Source organism: Dipteris shenzhenensis, chromosome 17 (assembly GCF_047967505.1).
Source record: "Dipteris shenzhenensis isolate YYH24624 ecotype China chromosome 17, Dip_SZ_1.0, whole genome shotgun sequence".
Taxonomy (NCBI): Eukaryota; Viridiplantae; Streptophyta; class Polypodiopsida; order Gleicheniales; family Dipteridaceae; genus Dipteris; species Dipteris shenzhenensis.
This window is the reverse complement of record NC_141612.1, coordinates 37,464,816-37,486,663: the sequence shown is the minus strand read 5'-3', so window position 1 is coordinate 37,486,663 and position 21,848 is coordinate 37,464,816. Positions and strand designations below refer to the sequence as shown.

Genomic DNA, 21,848 nt, shown 5'->3' with positions numbered 1-21,848 from the left:
ACTGCCACCTTATCTTCGCCAAGTCTTCGAAAGTGGCAAACTATCATGGATTGTAGCAAATGCAACTACTTCTCTTTTGCTACATAAAATCACATCCATCCTTGGAACAAAATCTATAGCCATCTCCTTTGTGAGAGTCCTTCGCAAGCAAGCTGTAGTAGCAACAATTACATAAATATTAGTCTCTTTTTAATAATCTACTCATTTATTATAATTTTTAATTAGTACTTAATTTATTGGTGGGAGAAGTTATTTGATCAAGTACTAATCAGATGGACATGCCAAGTTATCCTTTGCATGGTCGATCGAGCATTAAATACTATTTCTGCTCTAGTGTCATGCACATCTGTAAAAAAACACGCTGCTAGGTATGTTATCCAATCAAGCACTTATGGGATGGGCACGCCACTTTGCATGTAAGTCAATTCCACCTAGTTGAAGGTGTGTGCAAAGTATTGTGCCCATTAGATATGCTTTGCATTGTTGATCAAGCATAAAACACTGTTTTTGGCTTAGTGTCATGCACAACCATGAAAAAACACAGTCCTAAGTGTGTTAATCAAACAAGTACTTATTGGATAGGGGCTCCACTTTTCACGCAAGTTTGTTTCAACTAGGTTGAGATGCGTGCAAAGTATTATCACCATCGGATATGCTCTGCATGGTTGATTATGCATTATACAACATTTTTCCCATAGTGATATGCACATCTGCAAAAAAACACGCCCTTAGGTATGTTATCTGACCAAGTACTTATCGGATGGGTGTGCCTCTTTGAGAAAATTTCAATACCACCTAGGTTAAGGCGTAGGAAAAGTATTGTTCCCATCAGATATGCTTTGCATGGTCGATCGAGCATTAAATACCATTTTTGCCTTAGTGTCATGCACATCTGTAAAAAACACGCTTCTAGGTGTGTTATCCGATCAAGTACTTATGCGATGGGAATGCCACTTTGCATGTAAGTCAATTCCACCTAGTTGAAGGTGTGTGCAAAGTATTGTGCCCATCGGACATGCTTTGCATTGTCGATCAAGCATAAAACAATGTTTTTGCCTTAGTGTCATGCACAACCATGAAAAAACACGGTCCTAGGTGTGTTAATCAAACAAGTACTTATCGGATGGGAGCTCCACTTTGCATGCAAGTCCGTTTCAACTACGTCAAGGTGCGCGCAAAGTATTGTCACCATCGGATATGATTTGCATGGTCGATCATGCATTATACACCGTTTTTTCCCTAGTGATATGCACATCCATAAAAAACACGCCCTTAGGTGTGTTATCTGACCAAGTACTTATCGGATGGATATGCCTCTTTGAGAACATTTCAATACCACCTAGGTTGCAGTGTAGGAAAAGTATTGTGTCCATCGGATATCCTTTGCATGGTCGATCAAGCATTAAATACTATTTTTGCTCTAGTGTCATGCACATCCGTAGAAAAAACACGCTGCTAGGTATGTTATCCGATCAAGCACTTATGGGATGGGTGTGCCACTTTGCATGTAAGTCAATTCCACCTAGTTAAAGGTGTGTGCAAAGTATTGTGCCCATCAGATATGCTTTGCATTGTCAATCAAGCTTAAAACACAATTTTTGGCTTAGTGTCATGCACAACCATGAAAAAACACGGTCCTAAGTGTGTTAATCAAACAAGTACTTATAGGATAGGGGCTCCAGTTTGCACGCAAGTCCATTTCAAATAGGTTGAGATGGTGCAAAGTATTATCACCATCGGATATGCTCTGCATGGTTGATTACGCATTATACAACATATTTTCCGTAGTGATATGCACATCTGCAAAAAAACACGCCCTTAGGTATGTTATCTGACCAAGTACTTATCGGATGGGTGTGCCTCTTTGAGAAAATTTCAATACCACCTAGGTTAAGGCGTAGGAAAAGTATTGTGCCCATCGGATATGCTTTGCATGGTCGATTGAGCATTAAATACCATTTTTGCCTTAGTGTCATGCACATCCGAAAAAAACACGCTGCTAGGTGTGTTATCCGATCAAGTACTTATGCGATGGAAATGCCACTTTGCATGTAAGTCAATTCCACCTAGTAACACGCTGCTAGGTGTGTTATCCGATCAAGTACTTATGCGATGGAAATGCCACTTTGCATGTAAGTCAATTCCACCTAGTTGAAGGTGTGTGCAAGGTATTGTGCCCATCGGATATGCTTTGCATTGTCGATCAAGCATAAAACACCGTTTTTGCCTTAATGTCATGCACAACCATATAAAAACACGGCCGCAGGTGTGTTATTCAAACAACAAGTACTTATCAGATGGGGGCTCCACTTTACACGAAAGTCCGTTTCAACTACGTTGAGGTGTGTGCAAAGTATTGTTACCATTGGATATGCTCTACATGGTCGATCACGCATTATACACCATTTTTTCTCTAGTGATATGCACATCCGCAAAAAAACACGCCCTTAGGTGTGTTATCTGACCAAGTACTTATCGGATGGGTGTGCCTCTTTGAGAACATTTCAATACCACCTAGGTTGAGGTGTAATAAAAGTATTGTGCCCATCGGATATCCTTTGCATGGTCGATCGAGCATTAAATACTATTTTTGCTCGTGTCATGTATATCCGTAAAAAAACACGCTGCTAGGTATGTTATCCGATCAAGCACTTATGGGATGGGAGTGCCACTTTGCATGTAAGTCAATTCCACCTAGTTGAAGGTGTGTGCAAAGTATTTTGCCCATCGGATATGCTTTGCATTGTCGATCAAGCATAAAACTCTGTTTTTTCCTTAGTGTCCTGCACAACCATGAAAAAATACGGTCCTAAGTGTGTTAATCAAACAAGTACTTATCGGATGGGGGCTCCACTTTGCATGCAAGTCCGTTTCAACTACGTTGAGATGCGTGCAAAGTATTTTCACCATCGGATATGCTTTGCATTGTCGATCACGCATTATACACCGTTTTTTCCCTAGTGATATGCACATCTGCAAAAAAACACGCCCTTAGGTGTGTTATCTGACCAAGTACTTATCGGATGGGTGTGCCTCTTTGAGAACATTTCAATACCACCTAGGTTGTGGTGTAGGAAAAGTGTTGTGCCCATCAGATATCCTTTGCATGGTCGATCGAGCATTAAATACTATTTTTGCTCTAGTGTTACACATCCGTAAAAAAACACGCTGCTAGGTATATTTTTCGATCAAGCACTTATGAGATGGACGTGCCACTTTGCATGTAAGTCAATTCCACCTAGTTGAAGGTGTGTGCAAAGTATTGTGCCCATCGGATATGCTTTGCATTGTTGATCAAGCATAAAACACCGTTTTTTAACCCTACTTGTTTTTTCTATTGCATTGCTAGAATTGTCTCAAACACAGTAATTATTCTTTATTGATAATGCAGCTCACATTAGCGTCTGGTAGTCGTGGACATCTTTGCGAAGAAGTGCTTCTTTGCCAACTCAATGACATCCGTCCATGGCACTATGTTAGAGTAAGTATAGACTACACTTGTTGTCACTTCTTGACATGTAGATTGATATGCAATGCACATATTCACTATTGTTATATGTTTTGATGTGCAAATCAGCTCGAAAGTTCATAGGTGCTATCGACACAGTAATGCGGCAATGTGACTTGGCATAACAAATAGAGTATATAACATGTCAGGTATCACATCAAGAGAATAGCCACATCTATAATTGTGGATGGAGGGTGGGCTACAATTGCTTTTTGGTACTTGGTCAAATTTTTGAGATACAAAATGACACAACACTGTCAACATATACAGATTTGCATCTCTATGCATTTATAACATGTACCATTCGAGCAATCATTAAGGGCGACATTATGGACCCTCCCACAAGGCAAATAGATGATAATGGCTCAGAGGAGTGCGAAATGAATGCCGTCAAAGAGTCAAAAAGGATAGAAGACCTCAACTCTACAAACATGGCTTCATTGGATGAATTGGGAAGCTCTTTTAATGTTAGGGTTATGATTCAACATAGACCTCAATATCTTGAATTTGGGGGAGAGGAGATTTCAATCCTCTCTAGAGCTTCAAATGAGGTCAATAACAACGTTATGATGGCCATTCGTAAGTTTGATACAAACTTTTTCTCTGCTTGATAATTCAATATTTTGATTAAATCTAATAAGCTAATATTCATTTATTTGTTGGTGCAGTATAGTTATCTCACGATTTGGTAGAGCCGTACAAAACCGTGTGTATATGTTGGATTCCCTCCTTTCTCCTATACTTAGCGATAGCAGAAAGACGATAGCCGATGTTTGTAAATGGTTACAGCCTTTACATTTACATGGCGTGTGAGTCCTATTTATGGCATATTAGGAGATGTAAGTATCATGGCAACCTTTATTTTCATCTTATACTGGCAACATTGTGTTAAATAATAATGGTTCTTAATTATTCGTGTAGGGAACATCGGAGTCTGGTGGTTTGGGACCTTGAAGACAACTATTGTTGGTTTGTTAACTCGATTGCAGGCTTCCATGGCTCAGTGCAAACATAAGTATTCTATTAATCTATTGTGTACCTTATGTAATAGACACACTAAGTTTTTTTAATATGTGATGATGAGCAGGTTGATTGAGAAGTTGGTATTTGCTATCAGAGAAACAGGACAGTACAAAGACTCGGTAGACTTCCAAAAGCATTTAGTAGTAGAGCAGGAAGATGGGCATAGTTGTGGGTGGAGAGTTGCCTACAATTGCATGTTGATTTTCAAAGAAATTTTCTCACTTAAGCCACAGATCTCATCGGAAGACTCTTTGGAGCTCAAATATTCAAAGGAGGATATACAATTGTTTAGGGCTGAAATCATTCGAGACCTACTTGCTGCCATTAGAATACAACGTGCAACTGAAGCAATATCAGAGCTTGCATTTAAGGAAGAGGAGACTGAGTCTATTGTAAAAGCACTGCACACTACAGAAGTAGAGACTCAGTGTACACCTACAGCACCACAGCCTCCACTGAAAGCATCAGAAGAGTTGCCATAGCCTCCGCTTGCATTTAAGGAAGAGGATACTGAGTCTACTCCGAAAGCACTACATACTACAGAAGAAGTAGAGACTGAGTGTACATCTAGAGCACCACAGCCTCCATTGGAAGCATAAAAGAGTTGCCACAGTCTCCACTAGAAGCATCAGAAGAGTTGTGATGCATGTATGATGTTGTGTTTGTAGTTTTTGTTGATTATACACCAATTTGTGACTTATTACTTAAGTTGCATTTACTGATGATATTTATAGAATTATTTCATGCACACAATTTTATGATATGAATGTGTGATGATGTGATTATTTGGAAATAAATCCTTGTGTGATGAGAATTTCGATATGAATATGTGATGATGTAATATAATATATTTCACTCGCAAGTATCAATTCCCAATGCTCCACTCACTTAAAGTACAACATTCCCAATGCTCTGCAAAATTTTATTCAGTTGGACAGTCTCCACTCACTTAAAGTAGAGCATTCCCAATGCTTCTCTCACTTTATTCCAACCCTTATCCTTATCATAGCGAACACATCGTGCCTTAGTGCGCTTGTATTCTTCCATCCTAGTCCTTCCACAAACGCTCTCTTATTTCTTACATCCTAGTCCTTTTGATTAACTTGTATCGTCTTTCACTTTACATCTTCCCTCACTTTCTATCCCTTCAAGACACTCTCTTATTTCTTACATCCTAGTCCTCCTAATTAACTTGTATTCGTCTTTCACTTTATGTCTTTCCTCACTTTCTATCGCTCTCTCTCTCTCTCACTTGTAATATATTTTACTCGCAAGTATCAATTCCCAATGCTCCACTCACTTAAAGTACAGCATTCCCAATGCTCTGCAAAATTTTATTCAGTTGGACAATCTCCACTCACTTAAAGTAGAGCATTACCAATGCTTCTCTCACTTTATTCCAACCCTTATCCTTATCATAGTGAACACATCGTGCCTCAGTGCACTTGTATTCTTCCATCCTAGTCCTTCCATAAACACTCTCTTATTTCTTACATCCTAGTTCTTCTCAGTAACTTGTATTCTTCTATCCTAGCCCTTCCACAAACACTCTCTTCTTTCATCCATCCTAGTAACTTGTATTCTTCTATCCTAGTTCTTCCACAAACACTCTCTTCTTTCATCCATCCTAGTGCTTCTCATTAACTTGTATTCTTCCATCCTAGTCCTTCCACAAACACTCTCTTCTTTCTTCCATCGTAGTCCATCTCCCTTTCTTTATCATCTCCCTACCCATGGATGTCCTTGGCATTGTCGAAGACGTGGAGTTCAGAATTAACAGTCTCAAAGAATGGATTGCTGACCAAGGAGCACAGAGAGAGGCCAGAATTCGACAAGGTTCCATGTATGAAAACATGGAAAATTTGCTAGATTGTGAACCAACTCATGTGCATTTGTCATTAAGCCTCGCCCTTCTTTTCTTCCTTCTTCTAAGAATACTAATATTAACACAACCATTGAAAGAGGTTCCACACAAGTGTACAAACAATTCATGTTTAGATACAATGGCATCAATCAACGAGATGGTGGAAAAGATGTGGATAGAAACATCTAAATTGCAAGATGAAGGACAAAGAGCTCTCAACCCCAATAGGGAGTTTGGATTTCATGTAATAGAAAAGATGACATGTTCATCTATGGAGTGCACATGATGTGACTATAAATATGATGGACAAAATGGTGGTACCTAGGCATAGATTGTTGCAATTGCATGACTTGGTTTCGCAATGCTACATGCAGGTCACCGGTGGTGTGATTAATGCTCAAGTTGATTCGATTTGTTAGAGGACTTTGCAAAAGGGGATCTATCTTTCGTTCAAGAAGATGCACCTAGAGATGATGATTTAACAACCATCATTTGAAAACTTGAAGCCTTATGTCCTAGAGGTGCAAGTAATTGGACCAATGTTTGAGGACACCTTCCAATTGTTCTGAAGAGCTCTCCCATGGGATCTGATCAAACACTCATTCTGATTGGATGGGTGTGGGGCATTGGGTTATGAGGGTTATACCCAATTATGAGGCCCCCAATGAGGACATGGGGCAAGACACCTACAACAAAATAGTTTCCCCCCCCCCCCCCCGCCCCCGGTCGGTAGAAACGAGCATTAATTAATTAGTAACCTCCCCCTGCGATCGCTAACATAAGATAAGGCGATTAATTCGAATTAAGGCTAACATATTCGGTTAAGGTGGGCGCAAGTCGGTTCCATAACATTTGTTCTGGAGCCCTTATCTCATAACCTTCCAGCTCCGCAAGCGCCTGCGAATAGAGGGAGAGGAGATATATTTGAGCGGTGCAAAGGGAGGAAAAGTGGGAGAGGAAGGAGCGGTGGGGAGAGGGAGGCAAAGAGAGAGAGAGAGAGTGGGGGGGGCGGGGGGAGAGGCTGAGAGAGAGGACTGAGCTCGACGAGCAGAGAGCAGGGAGATCTAGGAAAGGAGAGGCAGAGAGAGGACTGAGTGGAGGGCAGGGAGATTGAGGGGGGAGGAAGCAGGGAAGAGGGGAGGGAGGAGGGCAGGCAGATTGAGAGGAAGCAAGGGAGAGGGGAGGTTACATGAATCGAGTGTTTTGAGCTTAGATTAATCAGGCTTTGAGAATCGTGTTGATAAATTTATTAATTAAAAGGGGCAAGCAGCGATTAATGGCATGAGAAAAGATTAACGAGCGATTAAACTAGGCTTGAGAAAAGATGCCATGTGGGACAAGAGAAGACTGCCACATGGGCACATCTTCCGGGTTAGCCTAACAGCAGCAACACGAGGCCAGCAACTCCTACAATCGATATTGAGGGGATCTTGCGCCCACCTAAAAGCCACTGCAGCTCAACCTTAGAGCACGTGGCACAGCAATGGAGACATGCTGCAACCTTGTGGCCTGGTTTTTGTACTGATCTAGGAGCAGCACTTGGCTGCAGGTGTCAAGGCTCGGCACTGAGATATGTTCTATTGGAGCATCGCATATACATCGTCTTTTGGCCGTCTTTGAGTGTCTTCTCCAGATCTGTTAATTGTCGTTTGAGTATACTTATGTTCACTGGTGAGCGCGACTGTTGTGTAGTGATGGCATTATTACGATGTGGGGGGACTCTAGAAAGCTATTTGTAAGTTATTTCTGCAGCTCTCAACAAATTTGGCAAATTCTCCTCCTGTGGCAGATTCTCTCATTTACAGACCTGGGCAAGCCAGTTAAAAACCAAGCTGACTGACAGACTTCCAGGTTGACAAACAACCCGGTTAATGAGAGGTTCTAGATGCATCACCACAGAGCTGACTGACTCACATTTATTGTGTGTTTAATCCTTTAAATCAATTGTGTTTATCTGGTTCTGACCCCACCACGGCACCTATATGAAGAAGCAACGCCTTGGTTTATTCTGGTCTTGAAAAAAGGGGGTGAGACAGTTATACAGTTATCCCTCAGACTCGTATCACTAATAGACAATTTCAATTTGATATTCTACCATAATGTCACATTTCCACGCGAGAGGTCCCTGGGGAGAGATGAGTGAACCTTGCATGCAGGGAGATATCTGCAGAGAAGAGGAGACTATTCTGGAGGAACTTACCATTTTCTGAGCTAAAAGCCCCGAGCATCATATTCTACAGGCTGGAGATGACAGTTTTTATGAAGGTTTTTACACGCTGGTTTCACAACATTTTTCTAAAGAATATAAAAAGTTTTAGCCAACACACCACCCAAAACACCCTAGTTCATTCTTCATACTAAAGATGGACCATTTAAAGCTATCCAGAACATTAATCTTGCCTAAGGCTTGAGTTACCTGATCATTTGAAAATCAACAATGCATTTCACATTAGCCTATTGAAATCATTTAGGCGACCTCTACATCCTGTCAGACGAGGCGGCATGAGAGAGAGAGAGAGAGAGAGAGAGAGAGAGAGATGAATTGCTCCAACGATAGCAGATAAGAAAAACATGCAGGACTACAAAAGCCAAAAGAGGGACTACAAACACCAATTGGAAACAATTTCATAACCTGTGAAACAAATTAATTAACTCTTTAAGTATTGGAGCCAAAGGGACTACAAACACCTATTAAGCACAATTTCATAACCTATGAAACAAATTAATTAATTTTAAGTATTTGAGCGTACGCTCCTCAATACTAATCACATAATATCCATTATCTCATAGCAAAATGTAATATCATTTGTTATGTATTCCCAATATCTCCTACCTTTTGAACTAAACACTACACTTACATCTGCAGTATCCCATACTTCGTAACACTATGGTAACCAGTGTGCCATACTTCATAACACTATGGTAACCAGTATCTCCTAGCTACGAGACCTATCCTTCTGCACAGTATCATGGATGTGTTACTACAAGTCAGCATCCATATGATATCTCATACTGGCATACAGCAAGGAAACGCTGAATCCTGATTTCTATGTAATTTCATAGGCAATCACAATCCCTTGCACTTCCTGTAATCAGAGTCACAATGTTTGCGAGTGCTGATGTCCCCTTCAAGCATGCTTTGACCAGGGCCACCTCCATGAGGACTCTGTATTCGATGGTAATGCAGCTCGTGAATGTCTTCCACTCCCTGAAGATGTCAAGGCCACACGTCAGCTCTCACTTAAACTCTAACAATATAATTTTTAAAAAAATCAGAGAATTGCATTAGAAAGAATATGATGAGGCAGTACCAAATTGCCCACTTTCCAGTATCTGCCCCTGTCTCTTGTTCCATCCAGGTAGGAATTTCTCAGCTTGCTTTCGCCAAGTTTGATCAAAATCACTTTTTTCTTCTGCAATCAAAGGAAATCTCTCTCTCAACATCTAGGGTTAACAAATTCTAGAAACAGTATTGCAGAACACAATCAATAGACTTTCACACACCTTCCCTCAGGTTATGCAATGTCTCCACAAAATTCTCCTCGCCTTTAGTATTTCGCTTGCGAGTGACAGAATGGCCCTGACAAGCAATCATAAAGGTAAATAAGTAAGTGTATTTCATTTTGGCAACCAGACTGTTCCCACGAGTGTTTGTGTTTGTGTTTGTATTTTTGTGCGTGTTGGAAAACTACTTGATTTTGTGAACCAACGTGTTCCCACAAGTATTCCTGTAGTTGGCTTATCCCCTCGTAAGACAAAATTTAACCAAGATTTTCTGAAGTGTAATTCCTCATTTACCTTCTTTCCAAGCCCCCGTGATAACCTCTTTGTCTCCTGGCCAATAGTTGAATCTTGCTCCTCGTGCTCTTCTTCAATAACCTGCCATGTGTGCTACCAAAGTTTAGGACCCGGGGAAGAAAAGGACTTTATGAACTCTTGAAAAATAAGAAACAGAAGGTGAAAGTCATGGCGTTACCCCATTTGCACCAGCTCTCCTCGTGGTAGATGATTTATAGTAAGTACCTCCAGGACCACCGTATGTGACAGAAGAAAAACTATAACTCTGACAGACGTTCCTTGGTTGGCTTGAAGAGAAGTTATCGTGCTTGGAATAAATGTCCCTGTTCGTCACATAAGCTGCACACAAAGTTTTGCTTAACGAGAGGGCCACTGACTAAACAAGACTTAAAACACTCTTAAGAGTTTCTAAAATCTAAAAATCTTCCCAAACCTGGCAAAAACCAACATCAAACACGTAAAAGAAGAATGCAAAAATGATGCCTAGTTAACCACCGCAGTAGGGCTTCGAGCAAGGGAATGTGATTTAAAAGCAGAAACGACAACGTTAACCTCTCTTGAAGTGCCTTCAATCTCCGTAAAATTTTGAACGCAAGCAACCAACACAGACAATAAGAATGAGCATACCTGAACTATGTGGTTTATCGTCATCATCGGGATGCTCTACGATAGGCTCCTCCTTTGACTTGGAATTAAATGCATTCGAATCCTCTTCATGGTCATCTGGCAATTCCTCAATCACGGGTCCTGTGTGGCCTTGCTGTAATTTAAAAGGTGGATATAAGCAACCACAACGAAGTTTACAAGAAATGCATCTTACATCAACAACAATTTGCCTTCATTGAACATACTTGGCATTCTCAAACATTGGACAGGACACAAAAAGAACGCGAATGAATTTTAGAGGAAGACAAGCATCCATTGATACTTCGTGTAATTGGAAAAAATAACCGCTTTGCCTTCACAGGAGTCTTTCCAAGCCTTGACCAAAATGCGCAATTTGCGTAAGCTACCTGTTGGGCGTCTGGCCTCTCGTCAGCGAAGTGTCCTGCCTGATGCCCTCCGAAGGATCCAAAGAATCCATCCGATGAGCCAAAAACGCTGCCGAAAGGTTGCGTGAAGAAAGGATCATCGAACGGATCCCGATGGAAGAAATCCGAGAAGAAACTGTTGCGACCTCCCAATCCAAACCCTTCAAACGGGTCGTGGGGTCGCAATGCACCGACGGAACGCCTGTTTCGGCTTCGACTCTCCATGGTTCGGGCTGGTGGCAAGAGAAGAAACTCTGAGGAAAGAGGGAAAGACCAAAACGAAAAGCGTGTGTCGGCAAAGCGCTATGAAGCAAGCAATGGCAAGGGAAGAAAATCTGAGGAAAGGGAATTGAGCAAAGAAGGCAAAAGCAGCAAAAAGAGGGGAAAACGAAACAGGATGGAGCAAAACGATACGAGAAAGGAAACTGGGAAAGGATTGAACAATCGAAAAAGAAGAGAGGAGAAGCGTACCGGATGGAGGAGAGCTTGGAAAGTGCAGAAATGGAGCTCCAGAGCAACAGGAAAATGGCGATTAGGGCAAAAAAGAGGAGGTTGAAGTTCAAGAAAGATCGGCCTTTTATCCCAACACTCACCGACATCGGTCGCCATCTTTAACACATCCACTTGTCAACCCCCCCTTTCCTGGGAGCAATTCGATCGGATCCCGGCAACCCCCCGGTCACACGCCGAAAGCCAAACCCGGTCGGATTCCGACCGCGAAGGCCTTCCCATGGCCTTCCCTGCCTTTAAGGGACGTGGGGAGGCCACAAGTGGTTGCCATGTGGCACGTATAGCTGCCGGTTTTTGGGAAGCGCATTCCACCCTTTTAAGATGGCGCATATACTAGGAGGGGTTAGCCCCCAAAAAAGGACCTGATACAAAAATTGGCCTTCCAAAGGAGAAGCTTAAAGGATGGAGGAGAGCTCAGAAAGTGCAGAAATGGAGCTCCGGAGCAACAGGAAAATGGTGAATAGGGCAAAAAAGAGGAAGTTGAGGTTAAAGAAAGTTCGGCCTTTTATCCCAACGCACACCGACATTGGTCGCCATCTTTCACATCCACTTGTCAATCTGGCCTTTCTTGGGAGGAATTTGGTAGGATTCCGACATCTGACCGATAAGGCCAAAAGCCAAATCTAGTCAGATTCCGACCAGGAAGACCGACCCATGGCCCTTCCCTGCCTTCAAGGGACGAGGAGAGGGCACAGGTGGTTGCCATGTGGCACATACGACTGTCGATTTTTGCAAAGCGCATCCACCCTTTTATGAGAGATTTTATCCAACGGTGGAGATTGCATCACCTTGACATTCTATTCATGGCAAAATCAAAGCTCTTTTGTGCGCACCTACCTACTAACAACATCCCACGATTTTTTCATTGAACTCATTTGGCCACCAATGCTGCTGCATGCACCTCTTCCCTTCGCATCAAGTTCTTGTATTCCATCGCTCTCTCCAGCCTCCATACACACTTTTTGCCAGCCCCTCGATTCAGCGTGTGGCCTGAAGAGATGCGCTCAGGTCACATTTTACTACCCGACTCGCCATCGCACCTCACTTTGCAGAAATAGGCCATGAAAGGTTCTACTATGCGTGTTTAGAGGCTATGTCCGCCAATGCCCACCTATTGCACTAATAAGAATATGGTAGTTGAGGATCAAGAAAGTTCATCCTTGTAGGCATGAAAGGAGACTCACATCGGTCACCAACTTTCACATCCACGTGTCAATCCCTCAAGGGCCTTTTCGAATGGTTCTGTTATAGAATAAATATAAATATATATGTGTATATATTATATGATAGTATGTATATCTACACATGTCTTCCCTAAGGGGTACTGACATGGTGGGAAAGGGTTTTCATGGGAAAAAGAAGTTACACACAGTGAATGTCATAATGATTAGTAAAAACATGGATTTTATGTCATTTTCAACCGTTAAATGCTTCACAAACTATTTTTCCCACAAACCATTGAGCTCAAGTGCTCCCTAGTTTTGTTGGAAAAAAATGGGATGAAAAGGTAGGCGACCACTTGCCATCTTGGCATAGAATCTCCCATTTCCCACAAAAGCACCACAATGTCATAAGACCTTTACCTGCATACACACACAAACACTTAAACATAAGAGATCCCTGCCCCCCTTCTCTTTCTCATGTACACCTTCACACACATCCTTGTTGCTCTCTCTCTCTCTCTCTCTCTCTCTCTCTCTCTCTCTCTCTCTCTCTCTCATACACACACAAATTCTTTCTACCTATTGCCCTCACACACACATGAACTTATGCGCGCATACACACACAAACACTCAAACGTGGGAGACATACAGACACACACGCAAACACTCAAACTTAGCACATTCATGCGTGCACGCGCGCACACACACACACAATTTTAGGCTGTCTCCTTTGGCTACCACATGGCAACTCTTTTTCTCCCAAAGCAAGACATTATTAATAGTTGTATAAGGCTTAGGTATCCAATGAGCATGAATTCCTATATACGAGTCTTATGTGATTGAGGTTACTATGGGAGAACAATGGGGATCGTGACCTTTCTATTGATTCTATGGCCACTAAGAGCAACAACTTCGAACAAATCTTATAAGCCATATGCCTTTAGCATTGGACTTTTTGTAACACAAAGCCAATAATGGTAAGGACTTCCTTCTTGTAATGTCACATGGCAAGTGCAATCATAAAATCTTATTGAAATTGACAAATGACAAGAAACTTAATTAGTTTGTGGTGGAAGTTTTACTCTCACTGGAACATAAAATGCAAAACTCAAATCCTCATGCAAAAAAGCAACCTTTAATGAATGACCATAAGAGAAATCAGTTGATTTTGGAAGGATGAGCAACAACAATTGATAAACTTAGTGCCACCCAAATAAAAGCATTAAAAGTTACTCCTTTTAAATTATAATTCTTGTAAGAACTCATTGAGTAACTTAGTAGCCTATGACTTTGTAGTTTTAGTACTCTAATGATAAACAATTGCAAAGTTTGTGACCTCATACTTTTAATACTCTAAAAAATTGCAAAGTCTTACAATAAAAATGCTTCTAGAATTGCGCCGACCTCATAAACAATTTGTGCCGGAATACTTACTACCACCTAAATAAAAGTTCACATGCAAATGTGAATAAGCATTTGGAATTATAGTTCGCAACAAATTAACAAGAGCAAAACACCTACAGAAGTCATAGCGATTGCAACAAAAGAAGAAAAATATCTTAGAGCTAAACGAATACCTTCCTATAGGCATTTGCCCATGGGAGCACATGAGCTATAGACCCTAATCTCTATAGCTAGTAAAAAGCCTTAGTGCATGCCATAACAATTGATCACATGCTAGAGGAACCGATCACATTCACACAAATCGAGTGCATGATAGACCCTCAATCAATCTCCATCTAAAAGTCTAGGAGAACAAAGTATGATACCATGGATCTCAGAGTTTGCATCATCATTACACATGTGTAGACAACCTCTCCACACGTTTTTGCAAGCTTTGTTGCAAGAATAAAGTATAAAGATGAAACAAAGTATGAATAGGAAGAGAAGAATGAAAGCAAAGAAGTCATAAGTAGAAGAATCTCCGAAGATTGGAGGAAGTGATTTGAATTAGTAAAAAATATCTCATTGCATTTGCTGTGTGGCATTGTAGCAAGCAAAATCTTAACCATAAAAAAAGAGAGTGTTGAAGAAATAGAGCCCCCCTTACCAAATCATGAGTACAAAGAGAGGGGCCGATGAAGGTAGTACTTCAAGTGTGTGAAACAATATCATCAAAGGTAGAGGGGACTTTGCTTGTGGAAGCTTGAGGTGTTGAGCTTGGGGAGAAAGGAAGGAGTTCACCAGTTGAAGCAGATCTTCTTTAAGAAAGGGAGGAATCTTTGCATGCTCATCTGAAATAAAACAGGAAAGTTTGTCCCTGGCAATATCTGCACTTAATCTTTGGTGCTCAAGATTGTAAGCACCATTGATGAAGTCAATTCTCCTTTTTTCCTATTCCACCATGCAACAAACATAGCATTAATAGCAAAATCTTTATGGTTAAATTGGAAATTATATCTAGATATCCATATGAACCAAAGTGCATGTGCCCTGATGATAAACTAAGCCTCATGCCTTATCCTGCAAGCATCTCCTAGTAGAATGGCTTTCCAATTAACAGGTTCACCATATTCCATATGGATATATTTCCAAACTTACATGGCATGAGGACAAGCAACAAACAAGTGAAATATATCTTCAACAAGGTTAATGCATCTCATACATTTGCCATCCCCTTTGCAAGATTGGGTTTTGTGACTTTGCTGCACAATGCATAACAATTGACCACAAACAAAAACTTAAGAAAAATCTTTTTGCAATGGTTTGACAACTAGGGCCCCCCACATTCTTCATCATGTTTCAATTGGCTAAGAAAATTTGGCAACCCTTAGTCAATTGCTTAAAATCCTTTGAACCTTATGTAACAGGTGTAGAGCCTAGCAAATATACTCTATACATTTGAAATGTCACTACTGCTTAATACTATGTCCACATATTTAAGGCTATGTAGTCCCTGTTAAACCACTTTCTATGCTAGGCAGCATTTAGACTATTCTTTGATCACTAAGTTCCAAAATAGAGGAAGCTAATATGACCATGGCTTGCTTTGGGTCAAAGATGCACCAGCCTTTAATACTTCAAGTCAAAAAGAAATAGAAGACTTTGTTAATAGGTTCATCATGTCAGACGTCTCACAGCTTAACGTAGCACACAAAGAGTTCCAAATTCATAAGCATAGAAAGACATGCCACAAAGCAAATAAAGTGTGTCATTTTGTCTTGTCGTTCCCACCTATGCGCATAACACAAACATGTGGCATCAATGCCTCCGCACACAAAAAACTTGAAGAATTATTGCTTTCAAGCGGTAGATGATACCATTGAATAGACCATTAAAAACCACACAATTTCTCTTTTTGGCCATGGGGATCTCCATGTCTATAACATGTGATCTATAGCTCAGATTGAAGAGCCAGGTCAAAAGAAAAAGTGTGTAATTTTTATGTTGTTTTATTGCAATAAAGTATTTGAATACAAATAATACTCATTTATATTACCATCAATATGATAATACAAATCAAAAGTCAAGCCTCATCGTCATCTTGCTTTTCATCCACATCCAACTCCTAGAAGACTCCTAAAATGCATCCTAGATGCTTGTTCTGGAGCCTAGTATCTTTACCTTTTGTGGTTCTCTACTCTTCTTAGCCCCGCCTTAAGGTGTATTGGGTTAATAGTAACGCAGACATGTGCATTAAGGCATTAAAAGTAATTGTAATATAAATGAGCATTATTATGAATACAAATACTTTGTTGAAATAAATAAATTTAATCCGTTAGAGAGAGCATAAAAATTACACACTTTTTCTTTTTACAACTTCTAGATCTGAGCTATAGATCAAATGTTATGGCCATGGAGATCCCCATGACCATAACTTGAGTTTGTAGCTTGGATTGAGGAGCCATAAAAAGAGAAATTGTGTGGTAATTTATGATCTAATTCAATGGCACGAAATCAATAACTTAAGTTATTCATATGAACAAGCTACTCATACAAATACTTTTTAATCATACAAGTATTTATTGATGATGTGGCAAATTGTGTTAAAAACGTGATGTGGCAGCAAATTTTTGCCCTTTTTTTTCCACGTTAAATTATTCATCCAATTTTCACAAATTTGCATTTTCCCACTTAGCATCTCTCTTCCACAATTCCATTACATTTCTAAAACAAAAAGCCTAGGAATTGCAACGTATTACAAACAAGATCTCAAATTGCTAAAAGGAGACTACTCCTTCCAAGAAGACGTCGAATGCTTGCTCATTGTATTCCAATCCCAAAAATTGTAAGCTATGGCACTACTTAATTTTTACAAATTGATAAGGGTGAAACCACACATTCTCCTCCAAACCCTCTATTAACTGCACTTGAGAAATTATAATAACCCCAACCACTCTAATATATATCTTTAGGGCCTTCAACATTGACATCAACACAAGTAGCAGATAGTGTCATACAACTCCACCAAGTCATGTCGACACACAATATGAACTAACTAATTGGCACACCCATTGTTAAGAGTCCATGGGTCAACCTTGGACCACACGCACCAACACTAGCACTAAAATGTCATGTGGGACAAACTTCATGTATTGGCTAGATCATTCACTACTATACAGTACACTCAATAGCATTCTCTAAGATGAAAAAAATAATTGACATGAAATTTACTTTTTGTTTCCAAATAATTTGCCTTTTCTTTGGGGCAAGCCTAATGAATATTATTCATCTAGTTTGGCACATGGTAGCTTGGAGAAGAAATGCTTAGGAAATGTTGCAACGTGCCACCCTTGGACTCTTAGACTATCACTACCTCCCCTCCCTTGTGCTCTTGGACATTTACAAACTCATGAACTACCATAAGCTCTTGGACTACCACCCTTGGACTCTTAAACTTCCATGGCTCTTTGACTACCACCCTTGGACTCTTAGACTAACATGGGCTCTTGGACTACCGTCCTTCTACCATCAACTCTAAACTACCACCCTTGGACTCTTGGACTACAAATGGCCCACATATACACATGCACACATCACACATATTCACATGTTTACACGTACACAACACACATATGTGCACCTGTATACATGCACTTACACACACACACACAAATGTGTGCATGCACACACACATGCATACACATGTGTGCGTGCACATGTGCATGCACACACAACATGTGTGTATGCACACGTGCACACACACACACACACAAACAAGTAGGAGGTGCATATCCATATACATAACACAAGCAAGCACACACTCACTAATAAACATACATACTTTTTTCCTCATACTTTATATTATTGTGTGGAAAACCTCAAAAGAGGTGAAAAGCCAGTATAATGTACAAGTGCTAAAGAGTACAAATATGAGCTCCTGAGTCAGAAACTAAAAGAAAATAAAATCTCAAGTATAACCAAAGTGAGGCAAAAAAATCAAATCATCCAAAGTCAACCTCTAGTTGTTCAAGGAAGTATGCAAAGGAATAACTTCACTAGTATCAAAATGAAGGCATTTGATCCACCTTATGTTTCTTGCAAATGATAGCTGGCATTCTAAATTTTTCAAGTACTAAATCAAACACCAACTTCATAATGGGGAAAAAAAGCTCTAAATCAAAATGAGCATCTTGTACTAATAGATTCTATGAAAACTCTACCACATGAGATCCCAAGGCATCCAAGCTCAACTTTTGAGTAGTTAAATGCATATCGTGCAGCTGCTATTGAACAACCTCCATGACCATATCCCCAACTACATCTATGGACATAGATGCATGAGCATCAACAAGCATGCTAGCAAAATCAGAGCCAATAGAAACAAGAGTATCTAGAGGAGTAGTAATATGTGGAGGGGGATCTATATTTGAGCCCACAACCACTGCATGGTTAACAACCTGTCATGGTAGAGGCATAGTAGGAGAATCACGAGAGGAGAAAGCATACCTAATTGCATGGAGAGGGATCCTTGATCTACCATATCACAACCACCTACAATCCTAGTACTTGGAAGCAACTAGGAGTGATTGCTAGGCTGCTTCTCAACTTTCTTCTAGTTCTTCTTAGTAACCTAGAAAGGCGATGTCTTCACTAGACCTATGGGAGGTACTGTAGTATACAACATAGGAGGAGGAGGAGCTTGATGTCCTTTGAGAGAGCATTATTAAGCAAAATGTCCAAGCCTTGGACATTTATAACAAGCATTTGGAAAGATGACAAGTGTGGATGAATATGATCAGGAGAGAAGATAGGTCCAATCCAACATCCAAACAAGTAGGGATGGGTATCTACATATCCCGAAGAATACACACCCTAACATCTCTTCCTAGAACTAAAAATTTGCTAGAAACATAAAGAACTTGCCAAAGCAAAGCTACAAGAGTGAAAATATTGAGAAAGAAATGAATCGAAAGAGAATTCAATGTAACCCATAATAGGACATATTCTTTAGCTAGGTCAAAGTAGGGAGAGATGGGGATAGACTCTAGAGGAAGAGGTCCTCCAAATCTAGCTTCATCCCAACATACCTTCGACATGACACCATCCTCCTTGCATGGATTTGATGCTGACTTCATTGACAAAGACGTTTGGTAGCTCACTTCCCTCTACTGAAGGATATGTTCTCCTTGCCAACTACAGAGCATGAACCTTCAAGAGCTGATGTTGCGGTCCCTCACTCTCCAACCATTAGTAGTGGAAACTCCAAGCTAGCACCAAGGCCCTCATATGCAGGCATTGTCCAAGAGTGTGAAGGAGGTCTTCTCACCCCCCCTTTCATGCATCATTCTTCTAGATCTACCAGCAAAGGAGCTTCCCAACCATCTGATTCTTGGAATCAGACTCATCCCTTGAGTTGCTATGAATATGAAGGAACAAGAGAGAATCGCAGCTCCCTCAAATAACTAAACTCACCCAATGGAAATGACTGGGGATCCTCAGGTGAACCAAGAGAAGACACTAAACAAAGGACAGGCGGTGTTGATGTAGATTCCTTGAGGGGTGGGTTGATTTTGAGCCAAAAGAAAGAGGAGGTACAGGCGCCTGCCAAGAGCTCCTCTCCCCGTTTCACAGATGGATATAGTGTAGCAAGAGACACAGGAGACAGAACTCCCACTCCCAATTCTCAACCCAATGACTGCACAAACAGAGGTCCCGAGACAACAACAAACACAAGTGGAGGGATTAGGACACCAAACTACATAGGAGAAGCTAAAGGTCTTGCACCAGAAGACCCATGACAACATCTATCGAAGAATCAACAGTTTGAAGCTGAGGAGAAGCCATCTCCTAAAGGTAAAGTGGTTGCTTTTCTTGATGAGGATAGGCTTGGGCAATCCATAGATTGGCTAGAATCCCATGCTCTAATAGATTATCTTCTTAGTCCTAGATCTCTAGCTGCCTTTCTTGAGGGGTGGCTTAAAAACAACTGGATAAGAAAAGGACTAGTGGTCACCAATGTTAGATTCTTAAGAAAAGGGTTCTTCTTTTTCCTTTTTAAGACAGAGGATATGGCCTTGAAGGCTCTTCACCATGCTCTCCGGACCATAAGGCATCAACCTCTCTATTTAGAGTTTTGGTCTCAGGATTTCAATACTAACAAGCCTAGACCCACCTTTGTCCCTGTTTGGGTAGAGCTCCCTGACCTTCCCTTCTCTTTGGTGAATCAAGCTCCTAACCTATGCAAAAGCTTAGGATAAGTTAAAGATGTAGAAAAGGAGCAATTTATCAATCCTAGAGGTCACCCCCAGGTATGTGTTAGGTTGGATGTTGCGGAGGAGCTTCCAGAGACTTTGGTGATAGTCAACAGAAATGGGAGTGTCTATATGGAGTAGCCTCAAGTTTACAAGAACCTTCCTAATTCATGCTTTCTATGTGGGTTATCATCTCACACAGTTAAAAGTTGCCCTCTAAAGAGGACTAGTCCCAAACAAATTCAAGAACCACCCCAACAACAGGCCAGTCTCCCTCCCAAGCCGAAGTGGACTGTCAAAGGCAGACCAAAGAACCAAGTTTTGGGGGGAAATGCAGAAACAGGGGCAAATAAGGATATAGTTAAGGAGGCAGATGATCAAAGGAACCTTGATATTCAACAAGAGGAGAGAGTGACATTTCCATTGGCCACCACCAACAATGCTTTTGAGGCTCTCATTGACCAAGAAATAGAGAAGTGGATACAAGATGCACAAATGGAAGAAGCTGAAATCAAACCTGGTTGGTCCAGAGAATTTAATCAAGTAGATGCCAGCACGAGTGAATAAGATGTGGGAGGAACGAAGCTGCTCCTGCGAGCCCTCCCTCCCTCGCCATAGCCTACCTCCCTACTCCCCTCGCCCGCCTCGCCTGCGACCTCGCCTCGCTCGCCCTCGCCTTGCCTTGCGCCCTCCCCTGGCCTCGCCTTGCGCCTCCCCTCACCTCGCCTTCGCCCTCGCTTCGGCCGCCTCACCTGCCTAGCCCGCCCTCGCCTCGCCTCGCCCGCCTCGCCACGCCCGCCTTACCTCGCCCGCCTCACCGCCTCACCTCGCCCTCCTAGCCCGCCTCACCGCCTCACCTTGCCCACCTCGCCTCGCCCACCTCGCCGCACCCGCCTCACCCGCCTCGCCCCACCCTCACCTCGCCCGCCTCACCGTGCCCGCCTCACCTCGCCAACCTCGCCGCCGCCCCCTCCTTCACCTCGCCACACCCTCACCTCGGCCTTCCGCCTCGCCTCCGCCCTCCGCTCGCCCTCGCCCTCGCCACGCTCTCGCCTCGCTCGCCGATTCCTCATCCACACGTAGGCTCCGCCCTCGTCTAACTCCTTTCCTCCTTTTTGGTGGTAGCCTCTTCCTCATCGGAGTTCTCGCAGTTTGTCTTGGCGGTATGGCGGCTCCCTGGCCGGAATTGGAGGCCCAGTCGGACCCCCCCTCTCCAGAAGCCTACCGCGTGATCTTGACAGAGCAAAAATCGTCCCGGGTACAATAGGTTGCCAATGACTTTGCCCACACTTCAGTCTATGGCAGAGTCATTGGACA

The 21,848-nt window shown here is 41.8% G+C and overlaps 1 protein-coding gene across 2 annotated transcripts; it reads right to left on the bottom strand.

Moving 5' to 3' along the window:
* Nucleotides 1-9,177: 9,177 nt before the first annotated feature.
* On the bottom strand, nt 9,178-11,767 carry LOC147892071 (uncharacterized). 2 transcript variants are annotated; one of them, XM_087388477.1, is made up of 8 exons: nt 11,696-11,767; nt 11,207-11,457; nt 10,821-10,953; nt 10,372-10,532; nt 10,194-10,274; nt 9,900-9,975; nt 9,707-9,808; nt 9,178-9,603 (listed from the first exon to the last, which is right to left on the bottom strand). In XM_087388477.1, exons 2-8 carry the CDS (start codon nt 11,447-11,449, stop codon nt 9,524-9,526), a joined length of 876 nt encoding a protein of 291 aa, XP_087244603.1. In that variant the 5' UTR covers nt 11,450-11,457; nt 11,696-11,767; the 3' UTR covers nt 9,178-9,523. The 2 variants fall into 2 exon arrangements, with proteins under 2 accessions (XP_087244603.1, XP_087244604.1); XM_087388478.1 differs by having other exon boundaries at nt 11,207-11,478; nt 11,696-11,763.
* Between the last annotated feature and the right edge of the window lie 10,081 nt (nt 11,768-21,848).